The sequence below is a fragment of the Anolis sagrei genome, chromosome 11, assembly GCF_037176765.1.
Source record: "Anolis sagrei isolate rAnoSag1 chromosome 11, rAnoSag1.mat, whole genome shotgun sequence".
Taxonomy (NCBI): domain Eukaryota; kingdom Metazoa; phylum Chordata; class Lepidosauria; order Squamata; family Dactyloidae; genus Anolis; species Anolis sagrei.
The window spans coordinates 17,133,116-17,148,783 of NC_090031.1; the positions used below are offsets into that span (position 1 = coordinate 17,133,116).

Sequence of the window (15,668 nt, forward strand, 5' to 3'; positions counted from 1 at the left end):
AATACAGAGTTGTGAGTTTCAAAATTCCTGCTCCCCCCTCCCGCCCAGCTCGAAGGGGATTGGCTGACGCGCAAACAGCTGGGAGGAGGCCTGGCCATCCCCCATGCATCAGGGCCAATCACAGGGCTTTTGCGGGGCACCAGAGCCTATCAGGAGGCTCCTGCTGCCTCGACGCTCCAGCGAATCAGAAGGGAGGGAGGCGGGATGAAGGGAGACAATGCATTCTGGAGTGGATTATGGAGTTTTAATGTCCTTAGGCTTATCGAGTCTGGGGATCGGCCTTCCAGAGAAGCCACTTTATTGTCCTGAAATGGGTCTGTGATAAGCATTGATGGCTTAATCCGGTTTTTCCTCTTACAATCAGATAGGGCACAAAGGGGAAACTTTTGTGAGTGTCCTTAGTGGAAAGATTTGAAAGAAAAATGGCTTGGAGGAAAAGAGGACTTTCCTAAGGTCATATTTCCCCCCATTGTTATATGATTAAAAAGTCTGCCAGACAGGAACCCTTAAGATGGCCCAACTCCGAAGTCAAAAGGATTTCCTTTACTATTGTCCATGCAAAGAATGTCCAAAGAGAAGGGTCTTTTCATGATCGCAGGTTGCTTTTCCAGAGGCAGGGCAGATTCCTTGTAGATTTCCCCCAAGGAGAGGGGAAGGGGGCAAAAGGGTCAGGGCAAGGTCAAATACATGAAGGGAAATATAGAAATACAGGAGAAGATATGAAAATATAGAAATCATAACACAAGGAGTAAACCCAACTACCTTCCCCCAGTGTCCATAGTTCATATTATTCATAGGAAGGTCCATAAAAGGAAATATATCCATGAGGAGGAAAGAGAGTCCCTTGTTCATGAGATGGGGGACCATCAGGAGCCCAGGTGTGCCTCAGATGGAAAAATTCAAATATTTTTGTGGCATGATTTTCGGTAGTTTCTGCTGTAAACATATGAAAATAGGGCATCCCACCCAGAACTTGCCACAATTTATGATGATCCACACAGTCAAAGGCTTTAGAATAGTCAATGAAGCAGAAATAGATGTTTTTCTGAAACTCCCTGCCTTTCTCCATTATCCAGCATCCGGATATTGGCAATCTGGTCTCTCGTTCCTCTGCCTTTTCTAAACCCAGCTTGAACATCTGGCAACTCTCGCTCCATGTATTGCTGGAGTCTTCCTTGCAGGATCTTGAGCATTATCTTGATACCTTGCTATCTCTAGGGTCCCACATAAAACAAAAAAAAAATGGCCTAAGGGAACCAGAAGTCGATGTTGCAGTGAGGTGTCTATAGATTTCTAACTCTTTGGTCTCCTGAGCGGGCGGGTCCGAGGAAAACGCCACGATCCGCCTCCATTTCGGCTTCTCTAGGCTTCGAAAGCGGCTTTCTCTATGGGAAAGGTAAGAGAGAGGCGGGTATGGGCCTAGAGCGCCACCGGAACCGGAAGCTTCGTCCTGGTTTCCTTTTTCCGGCCGAGGAGGTGAGGTGAGGTGAGGCGGCGACGCGGAAAGAAGGAGAGGGATGGGCGACGACATGGACGTGATTCCCGAGAGGGAAATGAAGGTGAGGCGGAGGGGAAGCGAGGCGGAAGGGCTTCCTGGGGAGAAACTTGCTTTCGCCTCAGTCGACGGGGAAGAAGAAGGGCTGGAACTGTCGCTTGCCTGTTTCCAAGACTTCGAGGCTGGATTATTATTATTATTATTATTATTATTATTATTATTATTATTATTATGTATCATTCTATATTGAGTAAACATACCAGAAATATATTATTGTATCTTTCATGCAATACTTCATAGTTATGTTATTATACATTACTATTATTATAAATTATTTGAAACACAACAAGATGAGTCATAGAATCCTAGAGTTGGAAGAGACCTCCTGGGCCATCCAGTCAACCCCATTCTGCCAAGAAGCGGGAAAATTGCATTCAAAGCACCCCTGACAGATGGCCATCCAGCCTCTGTTTAAAAGCTTCCAAAGAAGGAGCCTCCACCACACTCTGGGGCAGAGAGTTCCACTGCTGAATGGCTCTCATAGCCAGGAAGTTCTTCCTAATGTTCAGATGGAATCTCCTTTCTTGTAGTTTGAAGCCATTGTTCCGCGTCCTAGTCTCCAGGGAAGCAGAAAACAAGCTTGCTCCCTCCTCCCTAGGACTTCCTCTCACGTATTTATACATGGCTATCATATCTCCTCTCGGCCTTCTCTTCTTCAGGCTAAATATGCCCAGCTCCTTAAGCCACTCCTCATAGGGCTTGTTCTCCAGACCCTTGATCATTTTAGTCACCCTCCTCTGGACACATTCCAGCTTGTCAATATCTCTCTTGAATTGTGGTGCCCAGAATTGGACACAATATTCCAGGTGTGGTCTAATCAAAGCAGAATAGAGCATGGGGAGCATGACTTCCCTAGATCTAGACACTATGCTCCTATTGATGCAGGCCAAAATCCCATATTGGCAGAGATAGCATGCAAAAAAAAGTGTGTGGTGTCTTTACATCTCTCCACGCTTCTCCCTCACCCTAAGAACGCAATATACATCTATTTATTTTTTTTGCCGTGTCAAGAATGACTCCTGGTGTGAGAGAATTGGCCGTCTGCAAGGACGTTGCCCAGGGGACGCCTGGATGATTTGATGTTTTTATCATCCTTGTGGGAGGCTTCTCTCATGTCCCCGCATGAGGAGCTGGAGCTGATAGAGGGAACTCATCCGCCTCTCCCCGGATTTGAACCTGCGACCTTCAGTCCTGCCGGCATAAGGGTTTAACTCACTGCGCCACTGGGGGCTCCATATACATCTATGATTTCCCTAGATCTAGAGATTATGCTCCTATTGATGCAGGGCAGAATCCCATTGGCTTTTTTTGCCGCCACATCACATTGTTGGCTCATGTTTAACTTGTTGTCCACGAGGACTCCAAGATCAAGTCCACAGCAAACGAGGTCACTCTGCTGGCTGTTGTATTGGATCACACGTCGGACACTTCCCAAGTGTCTAAGACTGTGTGATGTATCGGCTAATAATGCGTGCAGATCCAAGTAGGGTGGCCTTCTGCAGCTGGCAGATAGTAATTTTGTCAGCGCTGATTGTGTTTAAGTGCAGGCCAAGGTCTTTAGGCACTGCACCCAGTGTGCCAATCGCCACTGGGACCACCTTTACTGGCTTGTGATGTTGAGAGCTGTGCTGGTGATAGTATAAACTACCAGCAGGTTCAGCCAAGCCAGAGTGGTCTCCACTGAGAAGTAGAACTAAGTACACCCAAACCATTTAAATATGGTGAAACAAATTGTAAAGAAGTTTATACTGGCTCGGTCATCACCCAGGATAATAAGGACCACAGCAAGTGCTTCTCCTGGGCACCCATCGACAAGTGGGCTGCAGGAACCAGGACCCACTTCTGAGCAATCAGGGCGTGGGCCTGAAGGGCTACTGGAACCACCTTTACTGGCTTGTGCCAGAGTCTTTACAGTTCAATCTTTAAATCTTCACATTGTGTCCCACCAGATCTTTGTCGCAGGCAGATGGTATTTCTGGTACAAATTCCAATGAATCATCTCAGCAACAGTGTTGTGCCTCTGCTTGTAGTCTGTCTGCGCGATCTTCTTACAACAACTGCGAATGTGATCTGTTGTTTCATCTGCTTCCTTGCAGAGTCTACATTTGAGATCTCTTGTTGACTTTTCAATTCTGGCTTTGATGGCATTGGTTCTAATGGCTGCCAGAATCAGGCCATCCTTTGTCTCCTTTTTCAGAGTTCCATTCGTGAGCCTCAGCCATGTTTTTTCCTTGTCAATTTGGCTCTCAGTGTTTCCCAGGAACTGTCCATGGAGAGCCTTCTTTGACCAGTTTTCTCTTCTGCTCTGAATTGTGTTTTTATGGTATTCTCTCTTTGTCTTTTGCACTTGTTGACTTCACTATTGACTTCCCTCAATGTTGGTTCTTGACTGCCTTTCACATAATCTGCCAGTGCGTGTTTCTCTTCTTCTACCGTATGTTTCACTTGCAGAAGCCCTCTCTCAAGCTCCTGATTTTCTGGGCAGGTCAAGTCTGTTGACATCACTACACGGGTGTAATGAGGAGTGGATTGTCATCAGTTTTCTTGTTTTTCTATCCAGATCGCCCAGCTCTGCTTGTGTAGTTCACAATCCCAGCAGTGTATCTAATGATGGGGATGGCCCAGGTGTTGAGAGCCTTGATCGTATTTCCGCCATTTAATTTGCTCTTCAAAACCTTTCTGACTCTTTGGATATATTATTTGCTGACCACCTTTTTCACTTGCCCATTCTTGATATTGTCCAGCTGTAGTATGCCCAGATATTTATAGGCTTCAGGCTGATTGTACTTTATGGTTTGTCCATTTGACATCTCTATGCCCTCGCTGTGAGTAATTTTCCCTTTCTTTACTGCCGCTGTGGCACATTTGTCAAGGCTGAGTTCCATACTAATGTCAGTGCTGGAGATTCTGATTCTGTTTCAGTTTCCGATTTTCCATAAAACCTTAGATCATCTATGTACAGCAAGTGGGAAATATTTGGTGAATTTCTTGCTGTTTCATAGTCTTCCAAAACTTTGTCAGTCTGGTTTCGAAAGTCCCACAGTATTTTTGCGTGTTCATTTTCCACTACCTTTGCAGGTTTATGATCCCACCAGTTCTTTACTGCTGGCAGATGGTCCTTGTGACATAAGTTCCAGTGAATTATCTGGGCCACAGAGTTGTGCCTTTGTTTGTAGTCCATCTGTGTGATTTTCTTGCAACAGCTGAGGATATGATCCATGGTTTCATCAGCTTCCTTGCACAGTCTGCATTTTGGGTTATCAGCTGATTTTTCAATCCTGGCCTTAATTGCATTTGTTCTGATGGCTTGCTCCTGGGCGGCAAGAATCAGGCCTTCTGTCTCCTTCTTCAGGGTTCCATTCGTGAGCCATAACCAGGTTTTCTTATCAAATTTTCCTTCAATTTTGTCAAGGAACTGCCTGTGCAATGCTTTGTTGTGCCAACTGTCAGTTCTGGTTTGCAGTGCAGTTTTCTTGTACTGATCCTTTGACTCCTGTGCTTTGAGAAGTTTCCAATCAATCAAAGCAGGTTCTTGGCTTTCCTTGAGATATTCTGCCAGAGTGTATTCTTTGACTGCTTGTTTTACTTGTAAAAGTCCTCTGCCACCAGATTTTCTAGGCAGATAGAGCCAGTCAACATCACTGTGAGGATGTTGTTGTTGTTGTTGTTGTTGTTGTTGTTGTTGTTATTATTATTTGAAACACAACAAGTTGAATCCACAGCAGACACTCTGCTGGCTGTTGTATTGGATCACACGTCGGACTCTTCCCAAGTGTCTCGGACTGTGTGATGTATCCACGAATAATCCATGCAGATTCCAGTAAGGTGGCCTTCTGCAGCTGGCAGATGGTAATTTTGTCAGTGCTGATTGTGTTTAAGTGCAGGCCAAGGTCTTTAGGCACTGCACCTAGTGTGCCGATTATTATTATTATTATCATTATCATTATTATTAAGTCCCTCCCACAGTTTAATCAACTTTGTTCATGTTTTTATGATAGAGCCAATTAGGAGCATAACAGATGTTTCAGTGTTGTTCTCGTTGCATCGCAGGACTTCCAGTTCCGAGCCCTGAAGAAAGTGCGCCTCTTCGAAGCCCCCGAGGAGCTGCCCAAGGAGCGCTCCAGCCTCCTCGCCGTCTCCAACAAATACGGCCTGGTCTTTGCCGGATGTGCAGCTGGGCTGCAGGTCTTCCAGACCAGGAACCTCCTGATGCAGATCCAGATGGGGGACTCGCCCAACAAAATAGGTAGATTTCCAGCCTGCTTCTCCCGGAAGCTGGGATTTGGCCTCAGACTGGCTCTACGTTGACTGTATAATGCAGCTCGGTACATGGACCATATAATGTAGTGTAGTGCACAATATGGGTCTACATTGGCCATTTATTGCAGTTCAGTGCACTAAATGGGCCTATGTTGTCTATTCAGTGCAGCTCAAGGCAAATCAGTGCATTATATGGGTCCACATTGACCATATAAAATAATTCAGGGCACTTCAATGCATTAAATGGCTCTACATTGGCCATGTAATGCAGTTGAACGCAGTTGGATGCATTAAATGGATCTATATTGACCATATTATACAGTTCAAAACAGCCTCAGCAGCATTATATGTTTCTACACTGGCCATATAATTCCATTCAGTGCATTATATTTGTCTATCTTGACCACTATAATTCAGTTCAGTTCATTTTATGGGACTACATTAACCATTTAACGCAGCTCAATGCATTATGTGGGTCTACAGTGACTATTGCAGCTCAATGCATTATGTGGGTCTACAAAGACTATTTATTGCAGCTCAATGCATTATGCGGGTCTACCATGACTATTACAGGTCAATGCATTATGTGGGTCTACAATGACTATTTATTGCAGCTCAATGCAGTATTCGGGTCTACCATGACTATTGCAGGTCAGTGCATTATGTGGGTCTACAATGACTATTGCAGATTATTGCATTATGTTGGTCTACGATGACTATTGCAGATCAATGCATTTTGTTGGTCAACAATGACTATGTATTGTAGTTCAGTGCATTATGTTGGTCTACTTTGACTATAATGCAGTTCAGTGCATTATATGGGTCTACAATGACTATTGCAGCTCAATGCATTATGTGGATCTACAATAACTATTTATTGCAGCTTGATGCATTATGCGGGTCTACCATGACTATTGCAGGTCAGTGCATTATGTGGGTCTACGATGACTATTGCAGATCAATGCGTTACATTGGTCTACAATGACTATAGTAGGTCAATGCATTATGTTGGTCTACAATGACTATGTATTGTAGTTCAATACATTATGTGGGCCTACATTGACTATAATGCAGTTCAATGCATTATATGAGTCTACAATGACTATTATTATTATTAATAATAATAATAACAACACTTAATGTATTCCCCGCTACCATCTCCCCAAGGGACTCGGTGCGGCTTACATGAGGCCAAGCCCGAATACAACAATAAAAGCAAAACAACAACAGTACAAGCAATTAAAATAAAACATAGACAATAAAATATACACCATTATCAATAAGACAACACGCAATTAAAAACAGTGGGAGTGAGTTTTTATTTATTGGAGTTCAATGCACCATATGGTTCTACAGTGACTATTTATTGCAGTTCAGTTCATTATATGGGTCTACAATGACTATTAATTGCGGTTCAATGCATTATGTGGGTCTACAATGACTTAATTGCAGTTCAATGCATTGTATGGGTCTGCAATGACTTTTTATTGCAGTTCAATGCACTGTATGGGTCTGCAATGACTTTTTATTGCAGCTCAATGCATTATGTGAGTCTACATTGATTATATAATGCAGTTCAAGGACGTTCAATGCATGAAGTAGGTCTAAGAATTAAATTTGGCAGGTAAGAAATACTATTATTGTTGTTATATTTATTTATCGTGTCATCAGCAACCATTGTATTACAGTTCTAACAGAGCAAAACAAACACAGAGATTAAAAAGAAAAGGGGAAAAAAAGAAAGAAAAAAAACCACACAGATTTTGTAAATTTGGTATTTGGTTAAATGTCCTTTGACCAGTATCTGGCCACTTGGAGTGCCTCTGGGGTTGCCGCAAGAAGGTCCTCCATCGTGCATGTGGCAGGGCTCAGGGTGCATTGCAGCAGGTGGTCAGTGGTTTGTTCTTCTCCGCACTCGCATGCCGAGGATTCCACCCTGTAGCCCCATTTCTTAAGATTGGCTCTGCATCTCGTGGTGCCAGAGCGCAATCTGTTCAGCGCCTTCCAAGTCGCCCAGTCTTCTGAGTGCCCAGGGGGGAGTCTCTCATCTGGTATCACCCATGAATTGAGGTGCTGGGTTTGGGCCTGCCACTTTTGGACTCTCGCTTGCTGGGGTGTTCCAGCGAGTGTCTCTGTAGATCTAAGAAAACTATGTCTTGATTTAAGTCGTTGACGTGCTGGCTGATACCCAAACAGGGGATGAGCTGGAGATGTCTCTGCCTTGGTCCTTTCACTATTGGCTGCTACTTCCCGGCGGATGTCAGGTGGTGCAATACCGGCTAAGCAGTGTAATTTCTCCAGTGGTGTGGGGCGCAGACACCCCGTGATAATGCGGCATGTCTCATTAAGAGCCACATCCACTGTTTTAGTGTGATGAGATGTGTTCCACACTGGGCATGCATACTCAGCAGCAGAGTAGCATAGCGCAAGGGCAGATGTCTTCACTGTGTCTGGTTGTGATCCCCAGGTTGTGCCAGTCAGCTTTCGTATGATGTTGTTTCTAGCGCCCACTTTTTGTTTGATGTTCAGGCAGTGCTTCTTGTAGGTCAGAGCACGGTCCAAAGTGACTCCCAGGTATTTGGGTGCGCTGCAATGCTCCAGTGGGATTCCTTCCCAGGTAATCCTCAGAGCTCGGGATGCTTGTCTGTTCTTAAGGTGAAAGGCGCATGTCTGTGTTTTAGATGGATTAGGGATCAGCTGGTTTTCCCTGTAATAGGCAGTAAGAGCACCTAGAGCTTCGGAGAGCTTCTGTTCTACCATCTCAAAGCTCCCTGCTTGAGCAGTAATGGCACGATCATCAGCATAGATGAAACTCTCTGTCCCTTCTGGCAGTGGCTGGTCATTTGTGTAGATGTTGAACATGGATGGAGCAAGCACGCTCCCCTGAGGCAGGCCGTTCTTCTGTTTCCGCCATCTGCTTCTCTGGCCCTGAAACTCAACAAAAAAGCTCCTGTTTTGTAGCAGGTTTCCTATGAGGCGGGTGAGGTGGTAGTCCTTTGTGATATTATACATTTTTCTCAGGAGGAGGCGGTGGTATAATGTTGTTATAACATTGACCATATAATACAGTTCAGGGATGTTCAGTACATTATATGGTTTTACAGTGGCCACGTTATTCAGTACAGTGCATTATATTTATATTTATTTTATTTTACAGTATTACTATACCGCTTTTTGCACCCCTAGGGGGACTCAAATTGGCCACATAATGCTGTTAAGTGCAGTTCAAGCTGCCTTATATGGGCCTACACTGACCATCTCGTTCACTTCAACCTGCATTATACAGTCAGTATAGAACCGGCCTAAGAGACTGATGATTCCCCAATGTTGCCATTTAATTTTTAATGACAAGTGTCTGCTGTTAATCAATGGTTGCTGATATTTCAGTTGAGAACGTCCAGGGCCTGTTTGTCCCCACCAAGTTCCGCGTCCATCACTTGGCCCTGAGCTGCGACAACCTAACCCTCTCGGTCTGCATGGCCTCCAACGAAGTTGGCTCCTTCATCGGCTTTTTTGATGTCCGCACCTTTGTGAATCAGGTAAGCCACTCCTCATTTGCACCCCCACCCCCTAAAATGGTTTGCATTGAAGATGTGCAGGATGGTTTGTTAGATTCGATAGAAGAGGTAGGGAAACATAATGGATTGTGGCTTCCTTCCTTCTGGACAGGCCAAGCCGCAGAAGCGACCCTTTGCCTACCAGAAGATGGCAGCGGCCCTGGTCAGCGACCTGAAGTGGAACCCCATGAACGCCACCATGTTGGCCGTCTGCCTCTCCGACGGGAGCGTCTCCGTCCTGCAGGTGACCGATTCGGTCAAGGTGTTTGCCACACTCCCTGCCTCCGTGGCTGTTACGTCAGGTGGGTTTAATTAGCATTACTGATGTTATTGTTGTTAATATTATTGTTATTGTTGTTATTACCACCCCACTTTTTCTCTCTAAAAAAAGAGATTCAATATAACATTCAATTGATTGTATTGGTCTACAATGACTATTTATTGCAGTTCAATGCATTATGTGGGTCTCCAATGACTATTTATTGCTCTTTATTGCTATTACATTTATTATTATTATTATTATTAACTTTATTTGTACCCTGCTACCATCTCCCCAAGGGACTCGGTGCGGCTTACATGAGGCCGAGCCCAAACACAACAATACAAGCAATAAAACATCAATACAAGCAATTAAAACCATAGACAATAAAATACACAACATTATCAAAAAAGCAACACATAATTAAAACAGTGGGAAGGCCAAATGTAGAGTTAAAATTGGAAATAATGCTGGGCATGAACGAAAGGTGAGACTGGTGTTTGTGGGGGCATACAAGCAGACTCGGGGAAATGTAAAGTGTTTTGGAGGACAAAGTGCTATGGGATCATTATTCCGGGAAGGCACATTGGAACAGCCATGTCTTCAAGCTCCTCCTGAAGACTGTCAGAGTTGGAGTTATGTAAATAGAGCTGGATAAATAGAGTTATTTTACTCTATTATTATTATTATTATTATTATTATTATTATTATTATTACATTGACACTGTATTACTCTATGATTATTTTGTTACATTCAGTATTTTACTCTTTAATATTATGTTTTTCTTTATTGTTATTATTACATTTATTATTTCACTTATTATTATTACCTTTGTTATTTTACTCTATTAAAACTGTTATTATTACATTTATTATTTTACTCTATTATTTGAAACACAACAAGATGAGTCCACAGCAGACACTCTGCTGGCTGTTGAATTGGACACACGTCGAACACTTCCCAAGTATCTAGGATTGTGTGATGTATCAGCAAATAATGTGTACAGATTCCAGTAAGGTGGCCTTCTGCAGCTGGTAGATGGTAATTTTGTCAGCACCGATTGTGTTTAAGTGCAGGCCAAGGTCTTTAGGCACTGCACCCAGTGTGCCGATCACCACTGGGACCACCTTGACTGGCTTGTGCCAGAGTCTTTGCAGTTCGATTTTTGAATCCTCATATCGTGTCAGCTTTTCCAGTTCTCTGCAATCCTGCTGTCACCTGGGATTGCAACATCAACGATCCATACTTTGTTTTTTAACACGATTGTGAGGTCAGGAGTATTGTGCTCCAAAACTCTTGTCTGTCTGAATCCGGAAGTCCCAGAGGAGTTTGGCATGTTCATTCTCTGTAACTTTTTCCGGCTTGTGATCCCACCAGTTCTTTGTCGCAGGCAGATGGTATTTGTGGCACAAATTCCAATTAATCATCTGAGCAACGGTATTGTGCCTCTGTTTGTAGTCTGTCTACGCGATCTTCTTGCAGCAGCTGAGGATGTGATCTATTGTTTCAATAGATTACTCTATTATTATTATTATTATTATTATTATGACATTTACCTCTTCTGTTGCGCCTTTGGTGAATAGGTACTCAAACCCACATTATCTCTCATGTGCAATATTATGTCATGTTCTGTCACTGGAGTGTATATTTCCCCCCTCGTGGGAAAGCTTGATTCCACAACTCCCACTATAATGAGCCCTCCTCCACAAATAATTTGTTTCTCGACTACACCCAAGAGTACTGAAGGAACTAGCGAAAGTCATTTCGGAACCATTGGCAACCATCTTTGAGAGTTCTTGGAGAACGGGAGAAGTTCCAGCAGATTGGAGGAGGGCCAATGTGGTCCCAATCTTCAAGAAGGGAAAAAAGGATGACCCAAACAATTACCAATGTCCGGTCAGCCTCACGTCGATACCGGGCAAGATTCTGGAAAAGATTGTTAAGGAAGCGGTCTGCAAACACTTAGAAACAAATGCAGTCATCGCTAATAGTCAACATGGATTTATCAAAAACAAGTCATGCCAGACTAATCTGATCTCTTTCTTCGATAGAGCTACAAGCTGGGTAGATGCGGGGAATGCCGTGGATGTAGCGTACCTGGATTTCAGTAAGGCCTTCGACAAGGTCCCCCATGACCTTCTGGCAAGGAAACTAGTCCAATATGGGCTAGGCAAAACTACGGTGAGGTGGATCTGTAATTGGTTAAGTGGACGAACACAGAGAGTGCTCACTAATGCTTCCTCTTCATCTTGGAAAGAAGTGACAAGTGGAGTGCCACAAGCAGGGTTCCGTCCTGGGCCCGGTCCTGTTCAACATCTTTATTAATGACTTAGATGAAGGGTTAGAAGGCATGATCATCAAGTTTGCAGACGACACCAAATTGGGAGGGATAGCCAATAGTCCAGAGGACAGAAGCAGAATTCAAAACGATCTTGACAGATTAGAGAGATGGGCCAAAACTAACAAAATGAAGTTCAACAGTGACAAATGCAAGATACTCCACTTTGGCAGAAAAAATGAAATGCAAAGATTCAGAATGGGGGACAATGCCTGGCTCGAGAGCAGTACGTGTGAAAAAGATCTTGGAGTCCTCGTGGACAACAAGTTAAACATGAGCCAACAATGTGATGTGGCGGCAAAAAAAGCCAATGGGATTTTGGCCTGCATTAATAGGAGCATAGTGTCTAGATCTAAGGAAGTAATGCTACCCCTCTATTCTGCTTTGGTTAGACCACATCTGGAATACTGTGTCCAATTCTGGGCACCACAATTCAAGAGAGATATTGACAAGCTGGAATGTGTCCAGAGGAGGGTGACTAAAATGATCAAGGGTCTGGAGAACAAGCCCTACAAGGCTTAGGGAACTGGGCATGTTTAGCCTGAAGAAGAGAAGGCTGAGAGGAGATATGATAGCCATGTATAAATATGTGAGAGGAAGCCACAGGGAGGAGGGAGCAAGCTTGTTTTCTGCTTCCTTGGAGACTAGGACGCGGAACAATGGCTCCAAACTACAAGAGAGGAGATTCCATCTGAACATGAGGAAGAACTTCCTGACTGTGAGAGCCGTTCAGCAGTGGAACTCTCTGCCCCGGAGTGTGGTGGAGGCTCCTTCTTTGGAAGCTTTTAAGCAGAGGCTGGATGGCCATTTGTCAGGGGTGATTTGAATGCAATATTCCTGCTTCTTGGCAGGGGGTTGGACTGGATGGCCCATGAGGTCTCTTCCAACTCTTTGATTCTATGATTCTTTTTTATCTCACCCGAGTTTTTTAACCAGTTTTAATTAGTTCTTCTTTTAACCATTACATGTGGCCCACCCATTGTCACTGTTCTTTATTGTAATTTTATATTGTTGTATATCCATATGTTTTATGTAATTATGATGTTGTTTATTGTTTGCGTTTTCAGTTTGCGTTTGGTCGTTCTTGATTGTAATTGTTGTTCAGGCTTGGCCCCATGTAAGCTGCTCCGAGTCCCCATTGGGGAGATGGTGGCGGAGTACAAATAAAGTTGATGATGATGATGATGATGATGATGATGATGATTATTATTTTACTCTATCATTATTTTGTTACATTTATTATTTTACTCTTTATTATTATATTTATTATTCTTATTGTTATTATTACATTTATTATTGCACTCTTATTATTATTATTATTATTACCTTTGTTATTTTCCTCTATTATAACTTATCACATTTCCATTATTTTACTCTATTATTATTTTTGCGACATTTATTATTTTACTCTCTTTATTATGATTAGAAGGATACATAAGCACATTTATATTGAAGATGGTTAGAATAATGGTTAAATCAGAGTTGGACAGTCTTACCTTAAATTACAGTTTTATGTAAATATTCAAAAACATTGAACCTCCTGATGCTTCAATTAATGTAATTTTATTGGTATCTATTTTTATTTTGAAATTGACCAGTAGCAGCTGCATTTCTCGCCCTCGGTTTATACTCGAGTCAATATGTTTTCTTTTGTGGTAAAATTAGGTGCTTTGGCTTAGATTCGGGTCGGCTTATATTTGAGTATATACAGTAATATTAAGAATGACAACTAAAAGATTGAAGACCTGGTGAAAATAATGAAATCCAATTTAAAACAAAAAATTCAAAGGCCATTTCAAAGTGGCTCACAGTACAACCAATGGCATACAATTTAAAACCAAGGAGTATACAGACATTAAAATAGCAGGGCTTTAGGGCAATGAAGAAATTCACAGGGTCTATCCAGGAAACCAATGGAATTAGCAAAATGGCCTTCACAAGCCATTGGGAGCTTTGAACAATATGATGTCTAAGGCAAGGGCAATTAAGTGACTCAAATGGAGACCTTTGCTTTGGAGCCTTGGGCTCTGACCTGCTTTTGCTTTTTGTTCTTCCTTTCAGTGTGTTGGAGCCCCAAAGGAAAGCAGCTGGCGGTGGGCAAGCAGAACGGCACTGTGGTTCAGTATCTGCCTGTAAGTAGGGGAATGAACAAAATAAATATGAATACAGCATGTTTTGAAGCATTGAATGAGTGTGAAAGGAAAGAGAGAGACATTATTATTATTATTATTATTATTATTATTATTATTATGATGATGAATTAAAGCATCTTCTTTGCTGAATTTTTCAGAACCTTCAGGAGAAAAAAATCATTCCTTGCCCACCATTCTATGATTCGGATAATCCTGTCAAAGGTATGGTATTTTCTTGGAATTAGTGGCATTGCTACACACTTAGATTGCAATGTTTATCTGGCATGGTAAAGGTAAAGGATGTCCCCTGACATTAAGTCCAGTTGTGTCCGACTGCTCATCTCCATTTCTAAGCCGTAGAGCCAGCATAGTCCATAGACACCTCCAATATCATGTGGCCAGCATGACTGCATGGAGCGCTGTTACCTTCCCGCCGGAGTGGTACCTATTGATCTACTCACATTTGTATGTTTTCGAACTGCTAGGTTGGCAGAAGCTGGAGCTGATAGCGGAAGCTTATGCTGCTCCCCGGAATCGAACCTGCGACAGTCAACAAGCTCAGCAGCACAGCGCTTTAACCCACTGTGCCACCGGGGCTCTGGCATATATCTGGCATATATTATTATTATTGTTATTTGAAACACAACAAGATTAGTACACAGCAAACAAAATCACTGTGCTGGTTGTTGTACTGGATCACATGTTGGACACTTCTCAGTAATAATAATAGTAATAATAATAATTATTATTATTATTTGAAACACAACAAGATGAGTCCATAACAAACAAGATCACTATGCTGGTTGTTGTATTGGATCACATGTCGGACACTTCCCATTAATAATAATAATAATAGTTATTATTATTATTATTATTATTATTATTATTATTTGAAACACAACAAGATTAGTACACAGCAAACAAGATCACTATGCTGGTTGTTGTATTGGATCACATGTCGGACACTTCCTAATAATAATAGTAATAATAATAATAGTAATAATAATTTGAAACACAACAAGATGAGTCCACAGCAAACAAGATCACTATGCTGGTTGTTGTATTGGATCACATGTCGGACACTTCCCAAGTGTCTAGGACTATATGATGTATTGGCGAATAATGTGTGTAGATCACAGTAGGGTGACAGCTGACAGATGGTAATTTTGTCAGTGCCGATTGTTTTTAAGTTCAGGCCAAGGTCTTTAGGCACTGCACCCAGTGTGCTGATCACCACTGAGACCATGTTTACTGGCTTGTGTCAGTAGATGATGATGATGATGATGATGATAATAATAATAATAATAATAATAATAATAATAATAAATGGCTTGAGTACCTGGTGTTGCCCGGGTTATTTGAAAAAGTCAATTTTAAATTGTACGAAATGCATAATGTTTTGGGTGAACTATGTGGGTTAATGTAAAATAAACCACATGTAGCTCACGTTTGATGCCACGCAGGTGAACAATAAAGAACAAGTAGTTTACTCTTTGTAGTTCAGAACAACATGTTTACAATGTGATCAGTTGCATCAACTCACATAATGTTCTTTTATGAGAGATT

At 42.4% G+C, this 15,668-nt stretch overlaps 1 protein-coding gene across 1 annotated transcript in view; it reads left to right on the top strand.

The window, feature by feature from the left end:
• The first annotated feature begins 1,444 nt into the window (after positions 1-1,444).
• The window catches only part of NUP214 (nucleoporin 214), an 81,459-nt gene continuing 67,235 nt past the window's right edge, over positions 1,445-15,668 (top strand). Inside the window, exons 1-6 of the mRNA XM_060757160.2 lie at positions 1,445-1,559; positions 5,606-5,801; positions 9,203-9,354; positions 9,485-9,674; positions 14,032-14,102; positions 14,261-14,324. Of these exons, the coding sequence (XP_060613143.2) occupies positions 1,518-1,559; positions 5,606-5,801; positions 9,203-9,354; positions 9,485-9,674; positions 14,032-14,102; positions 14,261-14,324 (715 nt within the window). The 5' untranslated portion in view covers positions 1,445-1,517. The remainder of the gene's footprint in view (positions 1,560-5,605; positions 5,802-9,202; positions 9,355-9,484; positions 9,675-14,031; positions 14,103-14,260; positions 14,325-15,668) is intronic.